This window comes from Mercenaria mercenaria, chromosome 10 (genome assembly GCF_021730395.1).
Source record: "Mercenaria mercenaria strain notata chromosome 10, MADL_Memer_1, whole genome shotgun sequence".
NCBI classification, from domain to species: domain Eukaryota; kingdom Metazoa; phylum Mollusca; class Bivalvia; order Venerida; family Veneridae; genus Mercenaria; species Mercenaria mercenaria.
In genome coordinates, this window is record NC_069370.1 from 40,604,564 (window position 1) to 40,632,313 (window position 27,750).

The window sequence follows — 27,750 nt, forward strand, 5'->3', positions numbered from 1 at the left end:
TCAAGGGCAGATAACTCTTTTTCGAATCCGGTGACCTATGATTTTTATTGCATTTTTTTGTTTCTTAGATGATTGTCCTTCAATATCCAAAGTTTAAAGAAATTCTGTTATTGGGAAAATTTTTGCCCATCTCATATACAGGGAATTCTAGCGTACGCCTTTAATGGCAAAACACTTATTTTAGGACAACATGTCCACTAGAAAAGAGCCTCTACCAATATGCATGAGCAAAACATTATACCTTGTATTCTCTGAAGTATGGGGTGGGGTATATAGAAACAGAACAATAAGAAGCTTTTAAACTTTTGTATATAGAAGGGGGGTCTTTTTTCATATACAGACTTTTCGTGATTTTTGGATAGAATTTCAGGCTCTTGTGGTCGGTCGTTACATTAAAAACAATCGCGAAAGTAGCTACTGTAGCGATGCGCAAAGTTCTTGCTTTTCTTTTTTGTGTAAAATAGAAAATAACGTGTGTATTTAAGTATAGAAGGACATTAGTGCCATGCGAATGTTGTTTATTATTAAATGCATAATTTTGATATAATGTCCCAATTTCAACTTACTGTCTCGGAATTTCGACTGCCTTTACTTGAAATTCCGGCTACCATACTTTGCGTATATGTATAGGTCCTGGCCAAGATCAGGTACATTGGGTAACCCTAGAATGTCATAGTGACTGGTCAGTGTTCACAGTGATGAAAAATGTCATTATTTCGACCATGATTAAATCTGAGAGGTTTTCAAACCGATTCGAACCCTATGGAAAAGAGATGTAGTCTACCTTATATTAACACGTAGTCATGTGATCTTTCTACAGTCTGGGAACTAGATCGGGTACCTGGGGTATCTTTAGAGGTGAGGACATTTCATAGAAGGTGATCGGGCAGTGTTCGAACGAAGAATATTTATTTTGACAATATCTGGAGGGTTTTCAACCTTTTTCAAGCCTCTACGACCAGAAGATATACCCTTGATATATACGGACATATAGGTATATGACCTTTTCTATAGTTAAAAACAAGTTATCTGAAGAAGCCATTGATGTCAGGGTAACTCATGTATGATATGGTAACTCAAGTTTATGTAGAAATCATATTACGCTTTAACCCTTGTTCGAGCTGCATGGAAGGCAGCTACATTTACCATAAATGAATGTGCAGTCAGATGAATCCACTTTATATTTTTACTATTTAAGTGACAGCAAATCTCTTCCAAGCTCAGAAATTTAGAAGTAGCTACAACAAACTTACTCATTAGCCTTTTGGACATTTCACAGACGGTCGGACGTTCAAATTTTGAGGATAAAGAGGCAAGGTACGTAGTCGTAATTTCAAGCTATATAGTAAGTCGAAATTTTGATGTAGTTTTAGAGAAAAGACAAGCCGGTTTATCAAAATATCGAGGTAATAAATAACACCTGCCTGGCACTAATGTTCTTCCGTATTTGAGTAGTTACTGTAGCAAATACATAAAGAATGCACATCACTTTGGTACTTACCATTGATCTAGAAATACAATATGAGCCGTGCCATGAGAAAACCAACATAGTGGCTTTGCGACCAGCATGGATCCAGACCAGCCTGCGCATCCGCGCAGTCTGGTCAGGCTCCATGCTGTTCGCTTTTAAAGCCTATTGGAATTGGAGAAACTGTTAGCGAACAACATGGATCCTGACCAGACTGCGCGGATGCGCAGGCTGGTCTGGATCCATGCTGGTCGCAAAGCCACTATGTTGGTTTTCCCATGGCACGGCTCATATATATTTTTGCAAAAAAAAAAAAGAGATAATTTTTTACCATTTCTTTTGTGAACAACCCACAGCCAGCGATTATTATCCTTCATATGCTGTAACGTTATCCGGGGAAAACTGTAGCAGCATCCTAACTCTGTAACATGATATCCTCTGATTCTACACCTTTCTTTCGGTAGTTTGGGACACAAGTACTTTTACTTAAGGAACTAGGTTTTGTCATACACTTGTCACAATACCCGACTGTCAACTACTATTTTTTATTTATATTAAAATATTTTATTTGTTTGTTTTCACTCCTTTCTCTTTTTATGCATGTATGGGCCCTCCGTGGCCGAGTGGTTAAGAACGCTGACTACAGATCACTTGTTGGTTCGAGCCTCACTCGGGGCGTTGAATTCTTCATGTGAGGAAGCCATCCAGCTGGCTTACGGAAGGTCGGTGGTTCTACCAAGGTTCCCACTCGTGATGAAATAATGCACGGAGGGGCACCTGGGGTCTTCCTCCACCATCAAAGCTGGACCAATAATTGTGTCGGTGCGACGTTAACCCCAACAAAATAAAATAAAATATTTTTATGCATGTATTATATGTATACTGATTTCCTGCTTAGCGGGGGAGTAACCGTGTCAGTAATATATATCTACTGTAACAGGCTTACTTCCCTTACCTTTGCTGTTTGTCGGGAAATAGCATTTGTCATATGTAATATCCGACGTTAAATTTAGTTTTTTTGTATCTTCTTGTATGTTGTATGGAATCAATAAGATCTTAAACTTAAGCGGCGGACTTGGAAACCCTGTACGTCGGGTTTTCGGGTTTTGTTTCTTGCGTTCTATTTTTCTTTTCTTTTTTTTGTTATTTTCTTTTTCCTGATTGTGTCTTTCGATATGTTTGTTCTTAAATGAGCAAATGCATACATGTTTATGGTTATAGAGACGTTAAGGTAAAACAATTTTTAAAAGGTGAAGTACCGAGAAGATCTTGGAATTAGCAGCCGATTTAAACAATATACATATGACCGCTTGGAAAAAAAAACAGTTTGAGACCATTCGGCTACATTTTTTAGAACGTATTGAAAACGACCTTGGTGTGATGGGGGTATTATACCCCCCAATCTGACTAAAGTACTTGATCTTCTAAACGAAGATCTGAGAACGACCCATATACATTCGTCTTCTGTATATTTTGGATTTCCAGTATTGCTATTTTTATTTTATCCAATCAGACGACTTGTTCGAATGTCAAAGAGTAAGAAAAATGTGAAGACATTCTAGGGCTCGAACCCGGGACCCCTCGATTCCAAAGCAAGTGGCCTACCAACTGAGCTAGCCGGCTGTCTGATACATTACGACATAAGAATTGTAAATATCAAAAGTCAAGGCTACAGGTAGATTTGCAAGATGTTGTAAGTTAGGCTCTGATTGGCTAGCGAAAGGGTCGTCAGAACGAGGCTATGAATAGGTCGTTCTCAGATCCTATGCGTAGCGTAATAGGAGATGTACTTCAGTCAGATTGTTATACCCCAATCACACCAAGCTCGTTACCCCATCACACCTCGTTTTCAAAATAAACGCAAAAAGTAAAACGCAACTAGCCAAACACGAAAAGCAAGAAGTAAAAACTCAATAGCAGATAGCACGTCTTACAGGGAGTCCATAGACCTCTGAAAGAGTCACGACACGGCGCGTACTCACGATATGCTTCAAACAAAGCCAAAATATTGTTAGGCCTAAAACAATCGTCTGTTTCCGGTATCCCGACCCACCCTAAAACATTGCCGCGACCCTAAATGTTTTTATGGCGTTGGGAAAAAATCGATATTTTCGCTATTTTTTATACCTTTCGCTTTGTGTTGCTCTTTCTTCATTGTAAAAAAAAAATCAGCAAAAAAATTCCTACCTACCTATCCTATTTTAGGGGCATGTTACCGGAAACAAACATTTTTAGGCCTTACATCATGTAAATACAGTTTATGAAATAATACTTGTAGTAGAAAGTGTACATAGGAGAATCATCATTTTATGCATGATATTTATCCGTTATTAACATACTTTAGTAACAACTCTATCCCTTTTTTTCTCTTCGTTGACCGTTTGAACATAAGCCCATATTTTACACTATATCCCAAACTACAGCTGTATTTAATTAAGGTTGCATTTTGCTTAAAAATCGAAAAGGAAAAGAGTGTTTGAATGTTAAGCATAAGTGCTCACAGCTGCCATTTTTAAGCTAAATAGCTGTGTGGATACATTCAGAAATCACTTTGATATTTCGAACTTTTCTGAAAAGTTTACCTCAATAGCCTGAAGTTGCCTGGAAATAAGAAGCATAGCTAGAAAAAATATTGATTGCTATGGTGGCATATTTCTGCCACGAGATAGCTAGGTAAATTTGTGTGTTTTTCTGAAAACATTTCAGCAAAAACAATATTTTCCTGAAAATATTTCAACGCAAAATTTCGCGTTAGTGCTTGAAACTGCCAAGAGATACTTGGTAACTAACACGATAATATTCTAAACTTTCCAGAAAAGTTGTGCATTTTTCTGAAAACATTATCGCAATAATTTATTGTTATCAAGATATGTTTTTTTTTTTTTCAAGGAAACTTTAGTCTATTGGGATAAAGTTTTCAGAAAAGTTGGGAATATGAAGATAATCGCTGAAAGCCTACGGTATGGAGATAGCAACTGTCTTGCTAATAAATGGCAACTGTTGGCACTTATGCAAAACATATCGACACATTAATTTACAAGATAGCTATCCCGATACTTTCAGCAATTATCTTTATATTTCGAACTTTTCTGAAAACTTTATCTCAATAGCATAACTTTAGTCTCCTGGAAATAAAAAAAGCATAATTATCTGGAAAACAATAATTTCATTGCGATAATGTTTTCAAAAAAATGTACATCTTTTTTGGAAAGTTAAGAATATTAGCGTGATAGCTAGCCTACCAAGTATCTCGTGGCAGTACGCGAAATTTCGCGCGGAAACAAATAAAATGTCTAGAAAATATTATGGTTTGCTGGAAATGTTTTCAGAAAAATGAACAAATTTCTTGTAAAGTTTACAATATTATCGTGATAGCTACCTAATTATCTTGTGGCAGAAATATGCCACCATATTGTCGTCATAGCTACCTAGCACAACCAATAAGAATATCTTCATTTTGTAGTGTTCAACCGTGGCGTCCCGTTACTATTTGCAATTCTCATAGGGTGCAGAAAGTACCGTGCCACCGGTGAGTAATGTTTCGGTAGATGTCAAAAAAAAAACGCGATAAATAATCAACATTTTAAAGTTTTATGTAATATTTCATTAATGCAGAAAGTTTTATAATATCATACTTTACTTGCATACCAATCTTTTTATCTGTTCTCCGTAAATTCCTAGAAATTTCTTTTGGAAATTACTCGTCCTCAAACTATCTCGTACCGAAGCATTTTTGGGCAAGTTTTATGGATAGGGATACCTTGATCTTTATATGTGTACGATGACATTTCTACATCCTGTTGCGTTAGGTTTTTTACCGGGACACTACCAGTTTAGCGGTCCCCGGTCAGAAATACTGTGTTATTTTAACAAGAATTTAAACACAACCCTCCTAAAATAAATAGTCAAAGTCAGCGGGGACTGCTAACCTTTTTACCATAACTCAAAACTTTTTGTACCAGATGGATAGTAGTCCAAATAATTTGACGTCAGAACTGATTCTGAGATATTTTCTTGATAGATCTGGGGCAGAATCTAAAGTCTGTTAACATCAACTTGGATGCACGGTGACAAAACTGGAGCAGCTATCGGTAAAGTAAATAGCGTTAGTTAAACTACAAAAAAGTCACCCTCGAGAATTTCAAGGATTTTTCTCTAAGTACCCGAATTGCTAAATGAATGCCACATATATTTTTCCAACGGCAGCTCACTGTTGTAAAAAATCGGCCGCCATTGGCGTTTACTCTCTAAAATGGAGGAGAACATGAATGTTCACGTGAATTACTTGGGGAGCCACTCAAAATGGATTTAAAAATGAATAATCGTCGTTTTGTACTGAAATACCTTGAAAGCTCAACTGATTGAACAGTTCGTATACTGTATTCAAAACAAATTTCAAATGCAAGGAAGACAAATTTATTGTGAGCTCGAAGCAACGTCAGAACGAGACTACGATGTTTAAAAGTCGAAACTACGAAACTATGATGCTGAAAGTCGAAATCATTTCGTATTTTCACCATCGTGGTTTCGCGGTTTCGACTTTTTAGCATCTTACTTTCGACTTTCCACTATCGTAGTTTCGAGTTTTCAGCATCGTAGATTCGAGTTTTCACCATCATACATTCGACTTTTCATAAATTGTATTTTGGACTTTTCATCATTGTAGGTTCGGCTTTTCATCATCAAGTCTCAACTTTCAACATCGTGTACCGCCTTCCTGATACCCATGCAAACAGGTTTACGAGGTTGAACGTAATGGGGTTCTTTTGAATATGAAGGGTAATTTTTGTACATGATTAAAATATGAAATTTTTTTTGGTAGATATTTCGACCTTCATGAATTATAGACTGAATAGAACTATAAAACATATGTATCTAAAGTCACATTTACGAACCAACATTACACATACAGTAGTAATCCGTGTTTATTTACTTCACAACAGCGGGTGTTAAAGTCCCGCCCGACTTCATCTCAGTGTTGTTAAATTTCTGGTCCTTCGGGATTATTGATTTCAACTCATTTAGATTTGAAGATTGAATACTGCTTAAGCCGGTACTAGGGGGCGTGGGCAGTGTTGCATTTTCCATTACTGCTCATGAACAGACTCAATCAAACCGAGTCTGCAATTTTCAACTGTTTGCATTGTTTCTCGGTGCTTCCGAGGGATCTACTTTCCAGATTTTATTATCTCTCAATGATTCAAAAGAGGGCAATCTTTATATAATATAAGGAAAGCAAGTTATAAAACACAAATGAGTAATATTTTTGCAAGAACTTAGGCATAACAGTTACTATCATAATAATGAACTTTCAGACCTCTATTGATACTATGAAAGATCCTCAGTTTTCAATTTGGCAGTGGCTAGGTAGCCGGTTCTACCGGAACCTTTAGGTCATTAAGGTCTAGGTAGCCAGCTCTATATCTACATATCATACATGAACATAAGTCAATAATCTTAGCTTGATTGGTCTTATTGTTTGTTTGAACAAATGATGACTCTTTATTCTAAGGCAATTGTATTGTAAGATGATTACATATCAAAAGACCTAATTCTAAATGACCGCCGATAATTGACATCTATCAAAAATGATTTTCAACATGTAACAAACTACAAAACTTTATTAAAGACTTTACTTTAGGAAGCTATAAACATGCCGATGACGATAAAGACACTCTGATCATTTGTTGACAACTAAACACAATATCGGCCGATATGATATGAGCGAGTAAATACGGCGAAATAAATAGGTAAATCACGAAAAGATCTTAAATAATTAATCACAAGAAATGTAATTTATTTAACTAAAATAATGATCCTTTACAGTTTATCGAAGTCGGCTACCTTGACTTACATATCCATATATTACATCCCGAAAATAAACCAATTTATCGTAGTTACTAAAAAATTAGCTAATGAGAGTCTGCAAAAATGACGTAATGACAATTTTTAAATCTTAATTCAAAACAGACGTTAAGATATCGGGTTGTTTCCACGTACATTTCAATTTATTACGATTATGTCATGCTAAAATCTCGTATATGTGCGATAATTTAAGTACAGGCCTAACCGATAATGCTATTTTTGCACGTGTTGTCATGAAAAAAGGATTGCTTTGTATATCCTAAAAGTTAAGAAACGAGATTTTTGACGCCGGCCGACGATTTGTGTATTCAGTATTTATTTTAGAATTTTATAAAAAAAAAGATTAAATGACAAAGTTATCAAGACAAACTTCATGATAAAAATATCAAGTAACTGATATCCGCTATTAAATTCGGAACTATAAATACCAGTGTTTCTTCCACTATGTCAATTGGTTTATCCCGGAAATCGGGAATCTTGTCCGTATTCTGTTCATGAGAATGTTCAAAGCGCTATCATCTAAGATATGTCTTTTTATTAATATGCAGGTAGATCTAGGCAAGTTATATTTTAGTATTTTAAAAAAAATAAAAACAATTCAAAACGCAAATGCTGGCGACCCAGATACGCACGAGGGAAAATTAAGCTGGGCATGAGAAAGGGTAAGATATTCTACCTTTTTCTGCTTTACGGGTAACATTACTCTTAAAATCGACCCAAATTTTGGGAAGCTCTTAAAACATTTTGATCTACTAACGATTAATACTCAAACATCAAAAATATGTTTAAATTACTCTGTAACTGGAAGTTAAACATGCCAATTGTTCCCCGTATCATCTTTTATTAATAACATTTATTTGAATTCATAAAACAACAGTGAGACTTTTTTAGCAATACAGAGTGAACTCAGCCCGAGTTTTATTTTCTAATACATTTAAACGTCGATAATTTTGAGTTGTCCCCTAAAAAAAGTATTACAGGGCGCCGCCATATTGTTTATATACAAGAAGCGACGCGACGTCATTTAGCATTACGGTCTATGGAGAAAAATACAAAATTGAACATACCAACTTCAAAATTATTTTTTTTTTGAAAAATGAAAAAAGTGCCTAGAGATATGGATCTGCGCTATATAAAAACATATTTTAGGGCATCATAACGCATATCATAATTTTAAAAATGATGTTAACCAGATAGGTGGGACAGACTTTAGTCAAAATAATTCAATGGTCAGATTGTTTTTTATTTGTGATGGGCAGTCTTCCCGTCAAAACTTCCAAGGACCAAAATAATGGACTCTGAGGATAAATCACAGTACACAGTCATGTAAAGTTATTGGTTTTATCGCTTGCACATAGGCTGTGTAGTGTAGTAAAATACCACAGACTCTACCGAGGATCGAACCCCGGACCTCGTGATCTGTTGGCCGACACTCTAACCACGTCGTTAAAGGGTTAACCCAACAGCAAGGCTGTTGAAAGTGGCCTTATATACATACAACCACTACAGTAGACATGCGGTAAACGTTAATTGTGTATAGTACATACATCGGTTTAACAACAGAAAATTCATAATCTTGGAAATTATTTCATAATTTTTACATAAATCAATGAGGTGTTGAATCCCCTTTTGATATGTATCTTAGAATTTCACTGATATTTTGGGTTTTTTTAATAGTTAAAATTTATGCGATTTGAAAATCGCCCTATAGAATCGTCTTGGAAGATTCACCACAAAAAGGTCCTTCCTATGTTGTACGTAGAGGAGAGATATCAAGGGTAGGGCATATTGGCGTGTAGATGCGGTAAGCTTTAATTGTATACAATACATACATAGGCTTAAATCACCAGAAAATTCGTAATTTTGGAAATTATTTGATAAATTTTACATAAATCAGTGAGGAATTTATTGGGGCAAATAAGTCTGACCAGTATTGTATGACCTCTGTCTTTATTTTTCCTAACAGTAAAATGCAGGTACATGTAAGGTTTCAAGGGATGGCAACTATGAAATATCAGATCATGAAATAAGCCATCCCGAGAAGTGGAACAATTGTTGCCAGTTGGGAAGAAGGAATATTTGTATAATTGCAACAGTAAGGATCTGCCCAGGGATCGAATTTAACGGTCGCTAACTCGCAAAATTCGAGTAAGAATAAAAAAATGCGAGTAGAAAATCATGGCACTCGAATATTTTCGCGATCACGTTCGAAAATCGGGGAATTAACTCAAACTGTCCTTTCCTTTCGGGCAGTTAATTTACCGATAATCACGTGACTGCTTCTAGAAGCTTGTCGCTTTATACAAAAGTAATTATTGGATAATATATAATGTAAGTAAGCGTCTAGGCAATATTTGTTTTCATTTTGACACCGTAATTTGCAAAGTTCTGCGAAAATGGAGAGAAAAATAACATGTTTCTTGGTGCAAAAAAGCCTGTGGAGCTCAAAAATGCTAGCAACACTACCGGCAGTGACCTGAGAAAAACTTAAAACATCAACGTCCAGCCAACAGTCCAAAGAATATCATTGAGTACTTTGGTTTGTATCCTACTTTCAAAATCAGAAAGTCCCAAGCCTGTCTGGACCGTGAACTTTTATATGAAACCAAACAACAACAAAACAACTTAAATTTAACACGTAAACAGCTTTTAAATAATTGCTAGTGGAACCCATCATTTTGCTAGTGGAAAAAAAGGCACTAGCAAAAATTTGCTAGTTGGAAAAAAAGTTAAATTCGATCCCTGCTGCCTGTAGGAAAATGGGTGTAAGTGTCCAGCAAAAAAAGTAGAGGATTGTCTTGTAGTACTGACCTCCTATTATCAGATATTATAGCTTTTTTACATTGTTAATTTTACTGCAAATTAAAAAGTAAATTAAGAAGATTAAAACAATAATCTCATATGGTTCACTATCCAATTTTTACTCAGTTGTTTACATTTTCTTTTTAAATGTAAATAGCCAAGGATCATCAAATGAATCACAATTTTTAAGAAGGAAACTTTATAATATTGTTAGTCTAGAAATATACAAGAATTGATTTAATTCTTACTGTGTTTAGATATTGCACTAAAATTTTAGGTATTGCACTAAAATTCTTAAAAGCCTGTTAGTCTAGAAATACACAATAATTGATTTAATTCTTAGTGTGTTTAGAAATTGCACTAAAATTCTTGAAAGCCTGTTCACAGGTTTACTTAATAATATTTCAAATTGAAAACAGAAAGATGATGCCTGGAATGTCAATAAACTGCTTCATACTCATTCATACTATGTGAGCCGCGCCATGAGAAAACCAACATAGTGCATTTGCGACCAGCATGGATCCAGACAAGTCTGCGCAGTCTAGTCAGGATCCATGCTGTTCGTTTTCAAAGCCTATTGCAATTAGAGAAACCGTCAGCACGGATGCGCAGGCTGGTCTGGATCCATGCTGGGCGCAAATGAATTATGTTTGTTTTCTCATGGCGCAGCTCAATTATTTTTTCTCTGTTTTGATCGTTACTTATTAAGAGAAAAGTAGCTGGGGCTTCAGACCACTATAGCAAGGGGGAATGCCCACCACAGGCCGTTAATGAAACCGCTGATTAGGGTAATAATGTTTTCTGCTGTACACATTTAGTGACCATTCAATGATCAAAGTTCCACAGCAGATTAATTGATTATTGTACAAACTGATGACAAAAGATTAATAAGCATCTTAAACACTTTAATAGTGAAATTTATTTGAAATTCAGCTTTACAATAAAATTAAATAAATTGATAAAAACACACTTTACAATGTAAAAAGGCACATGTGGCAATGGCTTATTATGTTATATTTATCCAAATATGAAACCTTATATATGTAAAATAGGCTATTAAAGAGCAATCTAATGAACCATTATCTTCCCAGTCATTTGTGGCTTCTCAGTGGTGATGAATAATCAGTATTTTGCCAGAAAAATTGAAGTTTTAGGTGAATGTTTAAACTATCGCTTTTTACAACAAATTGAGCCACAGCACCTTTAAAACTGAGGTCTATTATCTTAGACAATTCTCCTTAGTATGTATCTGTACCTCTAGTGATAGAGGTACATGTATAGATCTGTACCATAGGCACTTCCTTTTTGTGCCCCGGTAGGTTTGGTCTTGTCCATGCGTCCATCTGTCAATCTGTCCCAAAAAAGTTTGTGACACGCCTAGCTCAAAAAGTATTCCATCTAAATTAATGAAACCTTGCTTGAGTCTTTATCATGATATGAACTTGCACACCTATTTTTCGTCTGGCTGTGCACCCTATTTCCAGAGTTACGGCCGCTGAAATAATAAAAAATGCACATTTTCACCTTGTGACACGCCTAGCTCAAAAGTGTTTGATATAAATTGATGAAACCTTGCATGAGTCTTAATCATGATATGAACTTGCACACCTACTATTCTTCGTCTGGCTCCGCCCCCTACTTTTAGAGTTATGGCCCCTGAAATAGTCAAAAATGCACATTTTCACCAAATGACGTGCCTAGCTCAAAAAGTATTTGATATAAATTATGAAACCTTGCATGAGTCTTTATCATGATGTGACCTTGCACACTTGGCATTCTTCTTGAGATTTTAGCGCTAATTACAGAGTTACAGCCCTTGAAATAGCCAAAATAGTGGATTTTTTTGTTTGTGATGCTCATAGCTCAGAAAGTACATGGCCTAGAATAATGAATCCTTTATGTAAAATGTTTGCAGAAGCTATACACCCTTAAGTCCTACAGACACATTCTAATTATTTGAGCAGCTCCACCCCCGCCTCCCTCCCCCCACCCCCACCACCAAAAAAAATGAAAGGGAAAAAAAGTTTCCTGTGTTTTTTGATGTTGTCAATTAGTATTCCATCACTAGTCTGGTAGAGTTCTCATCTTAAACTTTTAAATTTAAAAGTATTCCTCCTTTCTGTCATGCACTTTTAAATTCTAGTAGACCGAAGTTTCTTCTATTGAAATTCAGTCCGGATATTACATTATTGATTGATGACTTTCTGTTATCTTCTTAATTGTCTCAGATTAAGTACATGTATCATTGAATCTCAGATAATTAAATTACCTAGGGTGTGGAACATGATTCCTAACTTGTATTTGCTTACATGTGAAGCAGTAGAAGACAGAGCGGACACAGCGGTCTAGTGTCTGACTACGAAGCCATGGGTCGTGAGTACCGTAGATACCCATGTATAATGCGCAGTTTTTTGACCCCCGGGACGACCCCCATATCGTGGGTGCGCATTATACACAGGCATAGACGATTTTCCAACTTCAAAAAAAGTTTTGTTACCGATGTTCGCCATTTTGGTAAAGGGAAACTACTCTCCGCACTAACTGTCACCGCTAAAATCTAGGATCGCTGTTACGTTCCGTAAAAGATCAAATGGTTTATTTTTCTTTCAGGCAAAATCAATTTCATATAAATTTAAAAGTATTTTGATGAAAGAAATATTAATAAATCACAAAAATTATGATACTAATTCAGGATCGAGTATTATCTTTACCCGAGATCAAACTGTGAACAACATAATTGACACGAGGTGACACGTAAATTGCCGTTAATTACTGGCTATTTGATCGTAACAAAAAGACTATCACACCTTTTGTTATCGGTTTGAATTGAGAAGCTCATGTCATTTTGAAAGATACTATTCCAAAATATTGAATCAGCTGCTATTTATTTATTCAAAATAGTTAATTAAAAAAGGTAAAACAACAAATATGATAATATTTTACTGGTTTTATTTTCGAGAAAACAAAAATCGATAGTTCCGCGAGACCGATGCTGCTCTGCGCCGCGGAGATAAAATTTATTACCTGTGTCGATGTAAACTCTGCTTTCGTTTTCCATCTACCTCAAAATTGACCAAAAATGATTTTTTCCCAGGATTTTGGGCTAAAATCGGGGGTGCGCATTATACACGGGTGCGCATTATACATGGGAATCTACGGTAATCATATTTCGGGAAGCATCCATCACTTTTACCGATATTTCTTGTTGAAGAATGTTTCCCTTTCAACAGTTTATATAATCTATATAAATTCTTAATTTAACAAAAGCCTCCCCCCACTCCACCCCACACACACACTCCCTACCAATTTATCAGAGAAAGGCTCAGACCTCTTCATCCACTTGTTGTCTGAACAAGAACCTTTACAAGGGATTTTGAAAAGTAAGATTTACATGATGATGTTGGTCAGGCTTTGATGTTATGTTCAAGGCTGATGTTATATACAAAGGCATAATCTGTCTGCATGTATAAAGTGTCATATTTATGTTGCTAGGTGATATTGGATGCCAGTGAAATGATAATAATCATGCATACAGTTGCTGTTGAACCATTCTATCGGTAACCGTATTATTGTTACTGTTAAAAGGATTTTTCTCTTGATGAATTCTGGAATTATGACAATTTTTGAAGGTATTCATTTGTTTTTATTGCGATTGTATTATTTTTTTCTTCAGATATAGCTACTTGTGACAGTTTATAAATTTGGATATTTATGTTTTTTCAACAGTTTGTCACTGTTTATACGTCATGTGCAATTGTTTTAAGTGTATTTATATTCCCAATCTTTTACGCACAGAAATCAAATGTTTCAGTTTTATGTAAGAAAAATGGATTATCATTGTTTTTCTTGTCAGTATTTGCAATATAATGCAATAGATGTCATTTATCTAGTTTGAATTGATAAAAAATGTTCATTCAAGGGTCTTTACTTTATATAAAACAGAAAATGTAAAGATAGCATAGGCTGTCATTCCATAGTTGTGAACATTTTAGATCCTGTAAATTTGATAATGCCTACAGATCAAATCACATTATTCAGGAACCCAATTAAGGGAAAGTGTCAGATTTTTCTGTTATAGGTAAATGCAGTATTAAAGAAATCCCTATTTGTGGATTTGTTTGTATGTTCATGATTCATTATACAAAAACTGCAAAAAATCGTGCTGAAATTGATTGTAGTTCAAGGTAAAAGTTAATGATCATGATTATTGATTTTAACTATCATTTTTTGCTGAGAGTGGTTAAACATTTAGTCTGCTAAATTTCTAAAATGGACTGGTCTATCATTCAGTTTGGGCAGTACCATTTATCATTTGAAGGGATGTTCACTTAAAATTTACAGACTGAATGGCGAACAGTGCAGACCATGATCAGATTGCATGGATGTGCAGGCTGATCTTGGTCTACACTGGTCGCAAAGGCAAAACCACTTGCAGCCAACAGGCTAAAGGTTAAAAGTAGCTAAAAGAATAACAAAATCAGACACAGGGTTATTTGTCTCCTTTGGAGGAGAAGAAAACCACTTGTCAATGAATTTCGCCTTGAGAATACTATATTGAATAATTGAGTTTTTCCCCATTTTGACAAAAATTCCCTTAATTTTTTTTCCACATACTCCAACAACTCTAAGTAGATCTACATTATTAATCATACTAATTCAAAACAAGAGAAAATTTGCTTTTAAGTCATTTTCTTTTTGAGTGCAACATATTAATGGAGCATTTTTATCTTATTTTAGTTGTTACAGCATGATTTCCCCTCCTAACAGGGACTGCCACCATTGCCCCCAAAACTGAAAACAAGACACTGATGGAACTACTAATTATTTCCTTTCAAGCCTTACCTTCCTAATGTTCAGTCTAGGTCCATACAGCTGAAAATAGTATCTCACGTAATAATTAACCCATCAATGAGCACTAAATTGGATATCAGTGGCAACTGGGAATCAGACCGGGACCGGTAACACAGCTGTCCAACCTGCTGGCCACTGTACCATTGACTCCTTTAATCAAGTGCTTTCTATGTCCTGTTGGATTTATACCAGCAAATCTTAAAAAATGTAATATTTTGTAAATATAAATGCTATTTATTTTGGCAAGCAAAAATGTCATAAAGTAGTAATACATACACTGACAACAGTTTTAGAAAAGGCAAATAGTACATGCAGTAAACAAATATTAATCCTTGAATGTCACCTACGGTATGCAGGATCTTTATATCTACCATATTAATTTCTGTCCTTCATTTATCACACCCTGGTACCGGCGCTCCCAAGTACAGGTGGCACTCACACATACAGCGCTCGATAAGCAATTTTGGAGGAGCGGTGGTGTAAGTATTTCTTATTGTATCTCCGGTAATTCAAAACTTTTTGTAAAATGAAAGATATCTGAGCCCTGGTGAATAATTGATGACTATGTTCTGTGAGTGTCACAACATTTCATCTTGAAATAAACAAAATACGGCGAGTTAAACGTGAACATTTGACTCAAAAATGTCAAATGTAAAAAAAACGCGTAAAATACTCAGTAAATACTCCAGATGTATTCATTTTTGATACAGCTTCGTATAGTCATATCTTCATACAATAACCAGTTCAAATTCCAAGACTTAATTTGTTATATTTAAAAAATGACTCGTGTTTAAAGAAGGTAAGTGGTTTCAAAACGGCACTCACATCGCACAGGTGTGTATTTTTTTGACGCTCACCAAGTACAGCTAGATAAAGGTCTTCAGAAATGTGGAGAAATCGTCAGCTCTAAGGCAACTACAACGGAAAAGAGATAAATTGGACTGGTTAGTTATGTGTGGTAGAGATTACACCAAGAACAGTTTGATGTTGGATTAAACAGTAGTTAATGGAACTAGTCATTACGTCTCATGTCTGCTATTAAATCGGAATGACTCCCATCGATTCCTGAGAGAGCCAAACAAGAACTCATTAATTGATAAATTCCTTGAATTAATAAGATATTAAAATATGAGCGTCTTTTGTACCGAACAGACATTTTAACAAAATTCTTTGGTGGCTGATATATGCCATTCCGTCTTTCCGCTAATTTTAGGCGCCGATTTATAACGTAAAATATGACTTTTCGCTCAGCGCCCCCCACTAATTATCATGTTTTCAATCCACGCTCCCGCCCTTTCTATTATTCCTAGACAAAAAGTTTAGATTTAATATGTAAATCGTCGTGGGGGGGCGGGGGGGGGAGTCGAGCGAAAACTGGCTGATAAGTGGGCTCCGAGCAAGAAGTTGAGGTTTGAAAGGAATAACATTGTTGGGCACCCGGGCACCCAGCCGCTTTACATCTTGAATCTCACTCAACGCCAGCATTCCCCCTCACCCCCTCCCCCATCCCCATAATCGTGTTTTCGCTCCGCGTCGGCACATGTTATCGAATTTTTGCTCGCTAACCACTCCGCGTTTAATTTTTTTTAATTCTCGTGTTTTCGCTCAACGGGGTCGCGTGGCGAATTGATGAAATGGTAGGTATAAATCATCCACCGTAAAAACCTTCTATTTTTCTGTTATGAGTGTTTACTGAATCTTAAATCTAATGAAACAAGTAAAATATTTTTCGTAAGAAGTTCAACATTTATTATACATTCAATGTAGGCGTATGGTAAGTTGTTAAAATTAAAGAAAAGAATAGAAAACTTGTCAGTCCGTTATAAATGAGTTTTACTAACTCTATAATTAAACATTTATTCCACACCCCAACAAAAAAGTATCGACCTGGCTCTAAATATATCATACGGATGCTCATAGCATTATACTGGTACGCAGAAACGTTGAGATTGACCTGAAATATTGTTTAGTAACGGCGTTTAACCAAACGCATACGCACGCACAAACGCACGCAAGCACACACATATCTTCTTGCAAACCTTAACGTCCACTGATCCCACTGAGTCATATGAATGTTTTGAAGCACGTTTTTCATTTTTCAACGAAATCCTAGGGCATATCAAATTTTAGCATTAATCAGTTTTCAAGAAGCTTTTTAATAAAAAATAATGTTAAAATATTGTCGCCGTAAGTTTTAACATAGAAAGGTCGACTTCTACAGTCAGTTCTTTAACGGTATAAAGATTTATGATCATACAGGCACCACACTGAGAGCAAACAACAACAAGGTCTACGTTTCTGAAGACCTTTCTCTAGCTGTACTTGTTGAGCGCCAAAAAAATTAACACCTGTGCCATGTGAGTGCCGTTTTGAAACCCCACACCATCTTTAAACACGAGTCATTCTTTAAATATAACAAATTAAGTCTTGGAATTTGAACAGTTTATTGTAGGAAGACATGGCTATACGATACTGTATCAAAAATGAATACATTTGGAGTATTTACTGAGTATTTTATGTGTTGTTTTGACATTTGACATTTTTGAGTCAAACGTTCACGTTTAACTCGCCGTATTTTGTTTATTTCAAGATGAAATATTGTGACACTCACAGAACATAGTCACCAATTATTCATCAGGGCGCAGATATCTTTCATTTTAAGAAAAGTTTTGAATTACCGGAGATACAATCAGAAATACTTACACCACATCGAGCGCTGTATGTGTGAGTGCCACCTGTACTTGGGAGCACCGGTACCAGGGTGTGTTTATTGTGCAAATTAATGCCCTCATTAAAACAATAGGGGTATTTGACTTCCTTGTACAGAATTGATTAATTTGGAACTTCTCATTGAATGGATGGCATGTTTACAAAGGAATTTTGTGGTGCCACCAGGGTTTTTTCAATATTGAACTTTTATCAATATTTTAAACTTCTAAATACAGTATGCATTCACTTAATTTGCATATTATTATGTTTAGATCGATTTCCTATTCTTCACTTTATGGTTATTTCATATGTTGATTTAATGGATATTTTAAGAAAGAAATTAGAAATTAAATGTGATATTAATGGAGTAATTGCCATGAAAATGGGATATTAAAAGAATGTTGAATCTTTTTAAATACAGGTAAAGATCTTTTTTTATGTGAAGAATTTAATCAATTTTTACATTTTCCAGGTAAAATTTTTACCTCAAATATTGGCCTTTGGTACAAGCATGCTGATTATTCAGGCTTTGCAGTTTGCTAAAATTAATGTCCAGGAAAATTAAGTAGCATTTTTGAAAGCAGTGATTCAAAAATGTTATTTCATTTCCGTCAGATATACATTTTAAATTGCTACCACTGTTTGTAAATGCACATATTCAAATATTTTATCCTAAGTATAAACAAGTAGCTTTAATTGGTATATTTATTAATATCAGACCATTTTACCTGTCGGGTATCTAGGCATTAATTTGGTTACAATACCAAATATTTTTTCTTAATTGAAAGGAAATATTCAGCAGAGGATTTAACTTTTCCCTTAAATCCTTGTTACAGTCGGCAGATGCAAGGATTGAACCCTTGCCTTGATTCCATGTCAGTCTTCAGGTGCAAGGATTGAACCCTTGCCTTGATTCCATGTCAGTCTGCAGGTGCAAAGATTGAAACCTTGCCTTGATTCCATGTCAGTCTGCAGGTGCAAGGATTGAACCCTTGCCTTGATTCCATGTCAGTCTTCAGGTGCAAGGATTGAACCCTTGCCTTGATTCCATGTCAGTCTGCAGGAGCAAAGATTGAAACCTTGCCTTGATTCCATGTCAGTCTTCAGGTGTAAGGATTGAACCCGTGTCTTGATTCCATGTCAGTCTTCAGGTGCAAGGATTGAACCCTTGCCTTGATTCCATGTCAGTCTTCAGGTGCAAGGATTGGATGCTTGCCTTGATTCCATGTCAGTCTGCAGGTGCAAAGGTTGAAACCTTGCCTTGATTCCATGTCAGTCTTCAGGTGCAAGGATTGAACCCTTGCCTTGATTCCATGTCAGTCTTCAGGTGCAAGGATTGAACCCTTGCCTTGATTCCATGTCAGTCTTCAGGTGCAAGGATTGAACCCTTGCCTTGATTCCATGTAAGTCTTCAGGTGCAAGGATTGGATGCTTGCCTTGATTTAATGTCATTCTGCAGATGTAAGGATTGAACACTTGCCATTCTAGTTCAGTCTGAAGGTATCAGGATTGGACCCATGCCTTGATTTCTTGTCACTCTGCTGTTCTCAGTGTTCCATGATATCAGGTCAGTCTTCAGGTATCAGGATTGAACCCTTCTCTAGATTCCATGTCAAGGGTTTAACCCTTCCATTTGCAGGTGCAAGGATTGGACCCTTGCCTTGATTCCATGTCAGTCTGCAGACGTCAGGATTGGATCCTTGCCTTGATTCCATGTCAGTCTGCAGACGTCAGGATTGGATCCCTGTCTGATTTCATTTATATCACCATCTGTAGATGCAAAGATCAATGGTATTGATAAAACTTGCTTAGAAACAGAAACTAATTACTAGAGTGTACCATTCAATATGACTTTAGCACATAGGTTAAAATCTGCAATCCTCTGTTTTTGGTGTCACGTCATACAGCAGATACAAGGGCTGTATTGTCATGTTCTGTGGTGTTAAAGGTATCATCATGTCATAGAATAAAATCAGAGTTCATTAATGTAAGTGTTAAACACATATTGAACACAGATATTGTAATACAGTTCAGATTGTGAATTTTATGATAGTAAGAAAATCAGATAAAGTTGGGGAACAGGATCAATTGGTTTTACTTCATTACAAGACTGTGGCTATTAATAGGAAAAATGAAGATATGTTTTATGTCCTATTTTATACTGTTGTGCCAGGAGTTTAAGTTAAACACACCTGGGAATTTTACATTAGGATATTTACATGTAAGAAATTAGATAGTTGGAGAACAGATAAATTGGTTGTATTTTGCTAGAAGACAGTGGCTATTAATACAACAGATGAAGACATTGTTTTATGTCCTATATTTTACAGGTTGAAGGTCTACCTGTTGTGTGACAGAGAGGAACTATTACATGTGTGAAGATCGTAATATGTGCTGGATTAACTAAAAAAAAACACTTTCTGAGGTAAAATTTTGCAAGTTTAATATATAATATTCGTAATATTATTTTTGATCATGAAATTCTCCAGCATTTTGCAGGAGTGGAATACAAGAAAGTGTAAGGATATGAATCAGAGGTATACAATAGGGGTACTTAACAAAACTTTATTATATGTCTTTATTTCTCCACTTGAATGTGTTTCTTTTAGAGAAAATATGAAGACTTAAGGATGATCAGAACTGGATTTTTTGTAAGTTGCTCAAAATGTTTGAGGTTTACAGTAGCTCCACTGAGCAAATTTAAATTGATTTTTTTTCCATATTTACACTAAATTATAATAACTGTGAATGAATATATATTATTTTCTGGTCATTTTTTCCAGTGTTTCTTGAAAAACGTACTGTATTCACATTTTAACAATGAGAAAAGCATTCCCAGAATTTCTAAATAAAAGGATGTGGGGTGTGTTTCAAAAATCACTGATGTTTCCAATTAAAGGGGCTTACCCATGCATTTTAGGTGAAAAATAATTTCTCTCAAAAATCCATTAAGACGTGAGAACTCGGAAAGAGACTAGTGGTACAAACGTTTTGACATAAGATGTTTGCAAGATATTTTGAATAGCCAAAACTATCGTGTAGAAAGTAGTTAACTGTTGCCATGCTTTTGAAATAATGCAGGAAATTTACATTTTTCTTGCATTTTTACCAATATCTGGCTTGTATTTCCCTCCACGTTATCATTGTACCTCCCCATCCCCCCGACAACAAAGTTGTAAGTGGGGGTATACTGGTTTCAGGTTGTCTGTTTGTCCATAGACATAATCTTGAGCGCACCATCTCTTCTCATTCCCTTGACACAATTTAATGAAACTTCACACAAGTGATCAGTCACAACATTACTTGTGCATGGGGCATGTTAGGTTCTTTCAGGAAATTTTTTGCAGAGTTATGGGACTTTGTTTTTTGTTACTACACTGTATACATAGACACAATCTTTTGCGCATCCCCTTGACACAATTTAATGAAACTTAGTACTTGTGATCACCAACAACAGTAGTTGTGTATGGGACATGTTAGGTTCTTTCAGAAAAAAAATGTGCAGAGTTATGGGAGGTTGATTGTTTTTACTGTACTAATAATATTTACATAGAGTTTGCATATGCAATCTTGTGCGTGCCTAATCTCCTGAACCCATGCACAAAATTTAATGAAACTTAACTCAAGTGATCAGTAGTAACCCTAGTTGTGCATGGTGCATGTTAGGTTCTTTCAGAAATAGAAATGAACATGTTGAAAAATTCCACTCAAACAGTGGGCAAGTAGCTTTAAGTTACTGGGATTGTGATATTGCTTAAGTTACTGACATGTAAATTATCGCCTGATTTATATGAATTATGATATTGCCTTTATTTCAATGTATTTCCTGTTCTTCTTTTCTCAACCTAAATATAACGAGATGTTTTATTATATCATACATTGTCGCTGTGAAGGAGATAATTATATGCATATTAAGCAAAAATGATCTGTGTGCTTGAATATGAAATTAAGTGCAATTGATACATGAGCCGTGCCATGAGAAAACCAACATAGTGGCTTTGCGACCAGCATGGATCCAGACCAGCCTGCGCATCCGCGCAGTCTGGTCAGGATCCATACTGTTCGCTTTCAAAGCCTATTGTAATTAGAGAAACCATTAGCAAACAGCATGGATCCTGACCAGACTGCGCGGATGCGCAGGCTGGTCTGGATCCATGCTGGTCGCAAAGTTACTATGTTGGTTTTCTCATGGTACGGCTCACATTAACTTCAGGGAGTGGCTACTTTCTTGGCTTATTTGTAACAATTATATATTGCATGGGTGACAATGCACAAATCCAATTAATATTTGGTACTGGACAAGGAAGTTAGTTACACACTCAGGTGTGCATCTATTAAATTATTTTTGGAGGTAGAACTATTTTAGGTCCCAGCTTTCGTTAATTGAATTAAAGTATGATATTATATTTCTTCATTGAAATCTAAAACTTTTCATTGAAATTCAAGTGACTGATACAAATCTACGATCATATCTGTCAGCTTTAATATTACCAGGAATATGGTCAGGTCTAGATTTTTCAGGAATACTGTGAAATCATTAATATTCGTGGGGAACTAATTTTCGTGGATTTCTTTGTTGAGTCAATCCACGAAATTTAATCCCAACGAACAAGTAAAATTCCCATTCATTTTATGTTCAAAAGTTGAAATCTACAAATTCATATCCCCACAAAATTGCCGTTTTGACCAAAACGACGAAATTTCATGCCCACGAAATTAAATAATTTTACAGTAGCCGAAGTTTCCAGCTTTTGACTCACAGAATTTCCCAGTTTAACTAGGTAATGAAAGCAGAGACTTGGAATGTAGATTTTCAGGTTTTTAGTTTTTGACTGAATCCTAGGCCTGTTCTGTGTTATGTCATTGTTTTGTACATGTCTGAATTGTTTGAATAAAGACTTTCGGGGCAGATTGATTCACTGTAAAAATGTTAAATTGTACAAACTGATGTCTTATTTTGTGTATTATCAGATTATTGTCCTGTTCATTGAAAGAAAGGTTGAACTACATCTTGTAAAACATCATAATTTCTATGTTTAATCTTGCCAAACTACTGTTTGTTTCACGCCTCAGCTGCCAGAGAGATACTAATTGTTGTCACTCCAGCCTCGCTATGTCTTTTTATGGTTGCTGCGGTCTGTTTTCTAACAACATGCAATGAGCAGTCTGTGAATGTGTAAGAGATCACTGGCTATTTCAGCATGAAGAAATAGCTTTGATGACTGTTCAAAATGTGTGAAAATGCTCTCTTCGGAGTATTTAATGGTTTAAATGAACCTATACAGTGCAGCAGTGCTTGTATCTTTCATAGGAATGCTAACATATGCTCCACAAATCACTAGCAACTTCTCCATATAGAGGTGGAGCACAGATAATGACCTATATTCATATTCAGGTCTGATAGATTAATACCCTTACAAGGAATGGATTAATGAGATTTTTATGAGTGAAAATGTAGGTTGATAGATAGATAGTCCATAAGCTAGAGTGAATAGCCATAAATTGTTGGAAAGTTGTAAATTACTGCTTATATAGATTATATAGTAGATAAGGTTTGATAAAAACAGCAATAAAAAGGAAGTAAGCAAAGTCACATGTAAAATGTGTCCTCAATTTTAATGGTAATCTCTTAAACTATAAACTGCTAATTAGTTTACAGGAAGCTGTCTGTCAGATTAATTATCCTGTTTTTATGTGACTTAAAAGCATTAGGGAGTAGCTGTGGGGTAGATGTCTTTTAATTAAATCATGGTAGCAAACAACCTTTTTAACCTCTTTAGTTACTGAGAAGTTTTACCTATCGTTATTCTTTCTGCGTATCAAATTTCAGAAAGTTTGTACCTTTAGGCTAGCTGTCATAGTTCCTTTCAAAAAGCCTTACTCGGAGTTACAGTGCCCTCTGGTGGCATTAGTTGCATTTACAGTTTATGTATTTGGACAGGTTATATAGATAATGTCAGCTCCATGTTTGGCTGTATTTCAAACATCAGGAATTTTTTAGATCTTTTTCTTCTTTATAATATGATGTAGTATGAATGTATTAACTACAGCTGTTTGTTATTTAGAGGGTGTATCTGTAAACCAGTCCGTCTTATATTTTACAGGATTAACACACTTCTAAGATGGCACTCCATCTGGGTGCTCAGTATATACTAGAGCATAACGTTGGTATCAGCGATGCCGTACTGCTCCACCCTCTTACAGAGGAGGCATTCATTGAGAACATCAAGAAACGTTTCAGCCACGAGCAGATATATGTAAGTTTTAATGTATTTTACGATGATTGTATTGATGTAAGTTCATCACTTAAGTTTTGTAGTTGTTAAGGGACCTTAAGTCTTCCTTTTTTCAACACCTGCACTACTTTTATTCAATGGAGGTAACTGACAACCACTGGCAGGAGTATCAGACCTTGGATGAAAAAAATATGTCAAGACATATGAAAACACCCACTTTCATCCCAGATCAAACCAATCAATAGTGACATGTACCTAACTAATATAGAAGACACCTGTAACATTTTTAAATATCATGAATCAAATGTATGTTAGAAGTAATAACAATTGATGGCATTAATGATGTTGAATGTATTAATTGTTATCCAAGTATGGTATTTAATTAATGAATGCTTTGAGCAGTTTCCCATCAGTTGACAGACTATTGATTTCTATTAGAGATGTTATTAGAATAATAGATAATTGGAAATAAATAAATATATATAACTATGTAATTATACAGTAGTCTGTTGTTGTGTATGTATAATTGCTTGCTTCTATTGTATTTTATTGTTATTTATGTATTTTGTAGACTTACATAGGCACAGTTGTTGTGTCTGTGAACCCGTACAAGAAGTTACCCCTGTACACCCCCGAGGTTATAGAAGAGTATAGAAGCAGGAACATCTATGAATTGCCACCTCACATGTAAGTATGAATCCTTTGTAGTCGACAGGAATTTTAGAAGTGTGTTTTACACCATAGCAAAAAGACCTCCTGGCTATACAAACCACTTGAAACAGTGCTGGCTTTGATATTCAGATATTGTAGTGTACTTAAATCAGTCTATAGAGACAACCTGCTGACAAAGACCACTTTCTTGGCTGCCCCCAGCATGGTTGTTATGTAAATTTGACTATATGTCAACAATTTTGGGAGAAGGTTCATCTATAAACAAGCCAGGATTTGAATGTATAACCTACTGGTTCAAATCTCTACTTTCATTACATAGGCGTAGGAACAGGTGGGGGCCAACTTTGATGACTGGTGGGTGGGGAGCCAGCATATTCTTTGCACCCCCCACCCTCCCCAGCATTAGACCAAAAAACTATTCTTTCTTAGAAGTAACAGTAGATAAAGGGGAAAAATGTCATATGAGCATGTAGATGTACTGAATAAGAGGAAAAGCATTTGTTTATACTTTTTGGTTGTTCAAAAAATAAAAAAAAATGCAGGTAAAGTATGGGTCAGTTTAGCTGCATATGAAGTTATTACAAGTTCAGACTAGGCACTGTATGCAGACTTGCCTTGGTTGATTTTAATCTGATGTTTAACTCCTGAGGCTTGCCACCAGACTGAATTTATAACTTTGGGCACTTGACTATTCTCTTGTATAGTCTGGAAGCCAAGTGGTAAAGGTCTGACTTCAGATCACTCACCACCTCTCTGAGTTGAAGCCCTGCTTGGACTGTGTTAGGATGTCATTCAATCAGGGGACTTGCACAAGGCCGGTCGCTCTGCACAAGACAGGTGCCCACCTGTGCCGGAAATAGTGTTTAGAGGGGCAGCTGAGATCTTCCTCCATCATTAAAAACTGGAAATTCACCATATTACCAAAACTGTACTGTTGTGACTTAAAAACCAAGAAAACTGAAATTGCCTACCATACTGCCATAAAATGAATGTTACCTCTCCTGTTTATACATTTTACATAAATATTTAACATGCTGACAAAATCTGATAACTTATCTAAAATCTTACCAAGACAGGATATATTTGGGATGGGTACAAATTTCTTATCATAAGTGATAGTACTAAAATTGCTAGTTTGTTTGGTTCACTCTCTCTTAATGCATGTCAGTTATGGAATGTTTGGGACCGAAAAGTCTTAGGCCATTAATTTTGAATGTATACAGTTTTAAAATGCACAGTATTGCAGATTCATGATAAAATCTGCACTTAAAGTAGACTTAATTATGTCGCTTATATTCGGTGAATTAGGGTAATGTGACTGAGATTTCGTTTCTTGTTCTCTGATGTAACTCTCTGTGTCATATGATCTTGATTATTAATCATTACAAAAAAATCTTTGTTTCAAAATTTATAATTAGTCTATTGAAAAAAAAGAATGTTTTAATAAATTATTTCTGCCTATTTTAATATCTGCACTGTGTTCCATGAGTTGAGGTGCAGTAAGGATACCTTACAAAGTTGACAGGACTGGTCCTAGTTTTTGACTGGCTCAATGATACCCACGTTTTATGAAAGTAGTTCCTTTAAATTGGGTCCTAGAGGATATTAAATCAGCATCATTTCAGGACTGAATTTTTTTAACAAGTTGAATAAAACATGATTCATAAATAATATTGTTTTATTCAACAAGTTCTATATTCAACAAGTTCATTAAAGTCTGTATTTTAACTTCATAAATTTAATATTCTGCTTATCACATACTCAGTACATCTGAGCAGTCTGATCAAGATCTGCACTGTTTGCTATTCAGTCAACTGGTATCTTTTTGGTACCCCTTTTAACAGTTAGTGGAAATGTCCAATTTAAAAGATGGACAAGTTCATAGAAATTTAGCAGAGTAAGGGTTTAGAAAACAAGTAGAAGAAAACAAACCTCCTACATCGATTCTGATATAGAAACAAGCAATACATTTGTTTGACCTTCATGCTTCTTCAAGAAAAATAAATACAGTCAAACCCTTATTAAGCAGGGAGTGACACAGTCTGTCTGCTTAAGGCAGGGGGCTGTTTAAGATAAGTTGAAAGTAGAATAAAAACTCAGTTTGGGAAGTAAGCTAACTGATTTCGTAAGGCAAGTGGCTGCTAAATACAGATGATCACTAAGGCATCTTTAGCTGTATATCCAGCTTGCTGATCACTAAGGCATCTTTAGCTGTGTATCCAGCTTGCTGATCACTAAGGCATCTTTAGCTGTGTATCCAGCTTGCTGATCACTAAGGCATCTTTAGCTGTGTATCCAGCTTGCTGATCACTAAGGCATCTTTAGCTGTGTATCCAGCTTGCTGATCACTAAGGCATCTTTAGCTGTATATCCAGCCTGCTGATCACTAAGGCATCTTTAGCTGTATATCCAGCTTGCTGATCACTAAGGCATCTTTAGCTGTGTATCGCGCTTGCTGATAACTAAGGCATCTTTAGCTGACTATATCCAGCTTGCTGATAACTAAGGCATCTTTAGCTGACTGTATCCAGCTTGCTGATCACTAAGGCATCTTAAGCTGTATATCCAGCTTGCTGATCACTAAGGCATCTTTAGCTGTATATCCAGCTTGCTGATCACTAAGGCATCTTTAGCTGTATATCCAGCTTGCTGATCACTAAGGCATCTTTAGCTGTGTATCGCGCTTGCTGATCACTAAGGCATCTTTAGCTGACTATATCCAGCTTGCTGATAACTAAGGCATCTTTAGCTGACTGTATCCAGCTTGCTGATCACTAAGGCATCTTTAGCTGACTGTATCCAGCTTGTTGATCACTAAGGCATCTTTAGCTGACTATATAGCAGCTTGCTGATCACTAAGGCATCTTAAGCTGACTATATCCAGCTTGCTGATCACTAAGGCATCTTTAGCTGTAAATCAAGCTTGCTGATCACTAAGGCATCTTTAGCTGACTATATCCAGCTTGCTGATCACTAAGGCATCTTTAGCTGACTATATCCAGCTTGCTGATCACTAAGGCATCTTTAGCTGACTATATCCAGCTTGCTGATCACTAAGGCATCTTTAGCTGTAAATGCAGCTTGCTGATCACTAAGGCATCTTCAGCTGTATATCCAGCTTGCTGATCACTAAGGCATCTTTAGCTG

General features: G+C 35.8%; 1 protein-coding gene across 12 annotated transcripts in view; it reads left to right on the forward strand.

Annotated features, from left to right (window-relative positions):
- The first annotated feature begins 4,978 nt into the window (after window positions 1–4,978).
- The window catches only part of LOC123560792 (unconventional myosin-Ia-like), an 87,854-nt gene continuing 65,082 nt past the window's right edge, over window positions 4,979–27,750 (forward strand). For 4 of the 12 annotated variants that reach the window (XM_053552886.1, XM_053552881.1, XM_053552890.1 and 1 more), the window contains exons 1-4: window positions 17,973–18,116; window positions 20,026–20,120; window positions 23,800–23,952; window positions 24,503–24,618. In XM_053552886.1, the coding sequence (XP_053408861.1) occupies window positions 23,818–23,952; window positions 24,503–24,618 (251 nt within the window). In that variant the 5' untranslated portion in view covers window positions 17,973–18,116; window positions 20,026–20,120; window positions 23,800–23,817. Of the gene's footprint in view, window positions 4,998–6,149; window positions 6,248–13,745; window positions 13,765–17,907; window positions 17,931–17,972; window positions 18,117–20,025; window positions 20,121–23,799; window positions 23,953–24,502; window positions 24,619–27,750 lie in introns of those variants that run through there. The other 8 variants (XM_053552888.1, XM_053552887.1, XM_053552889.1 and 5 more) reach the window with 5 other exon arrangements.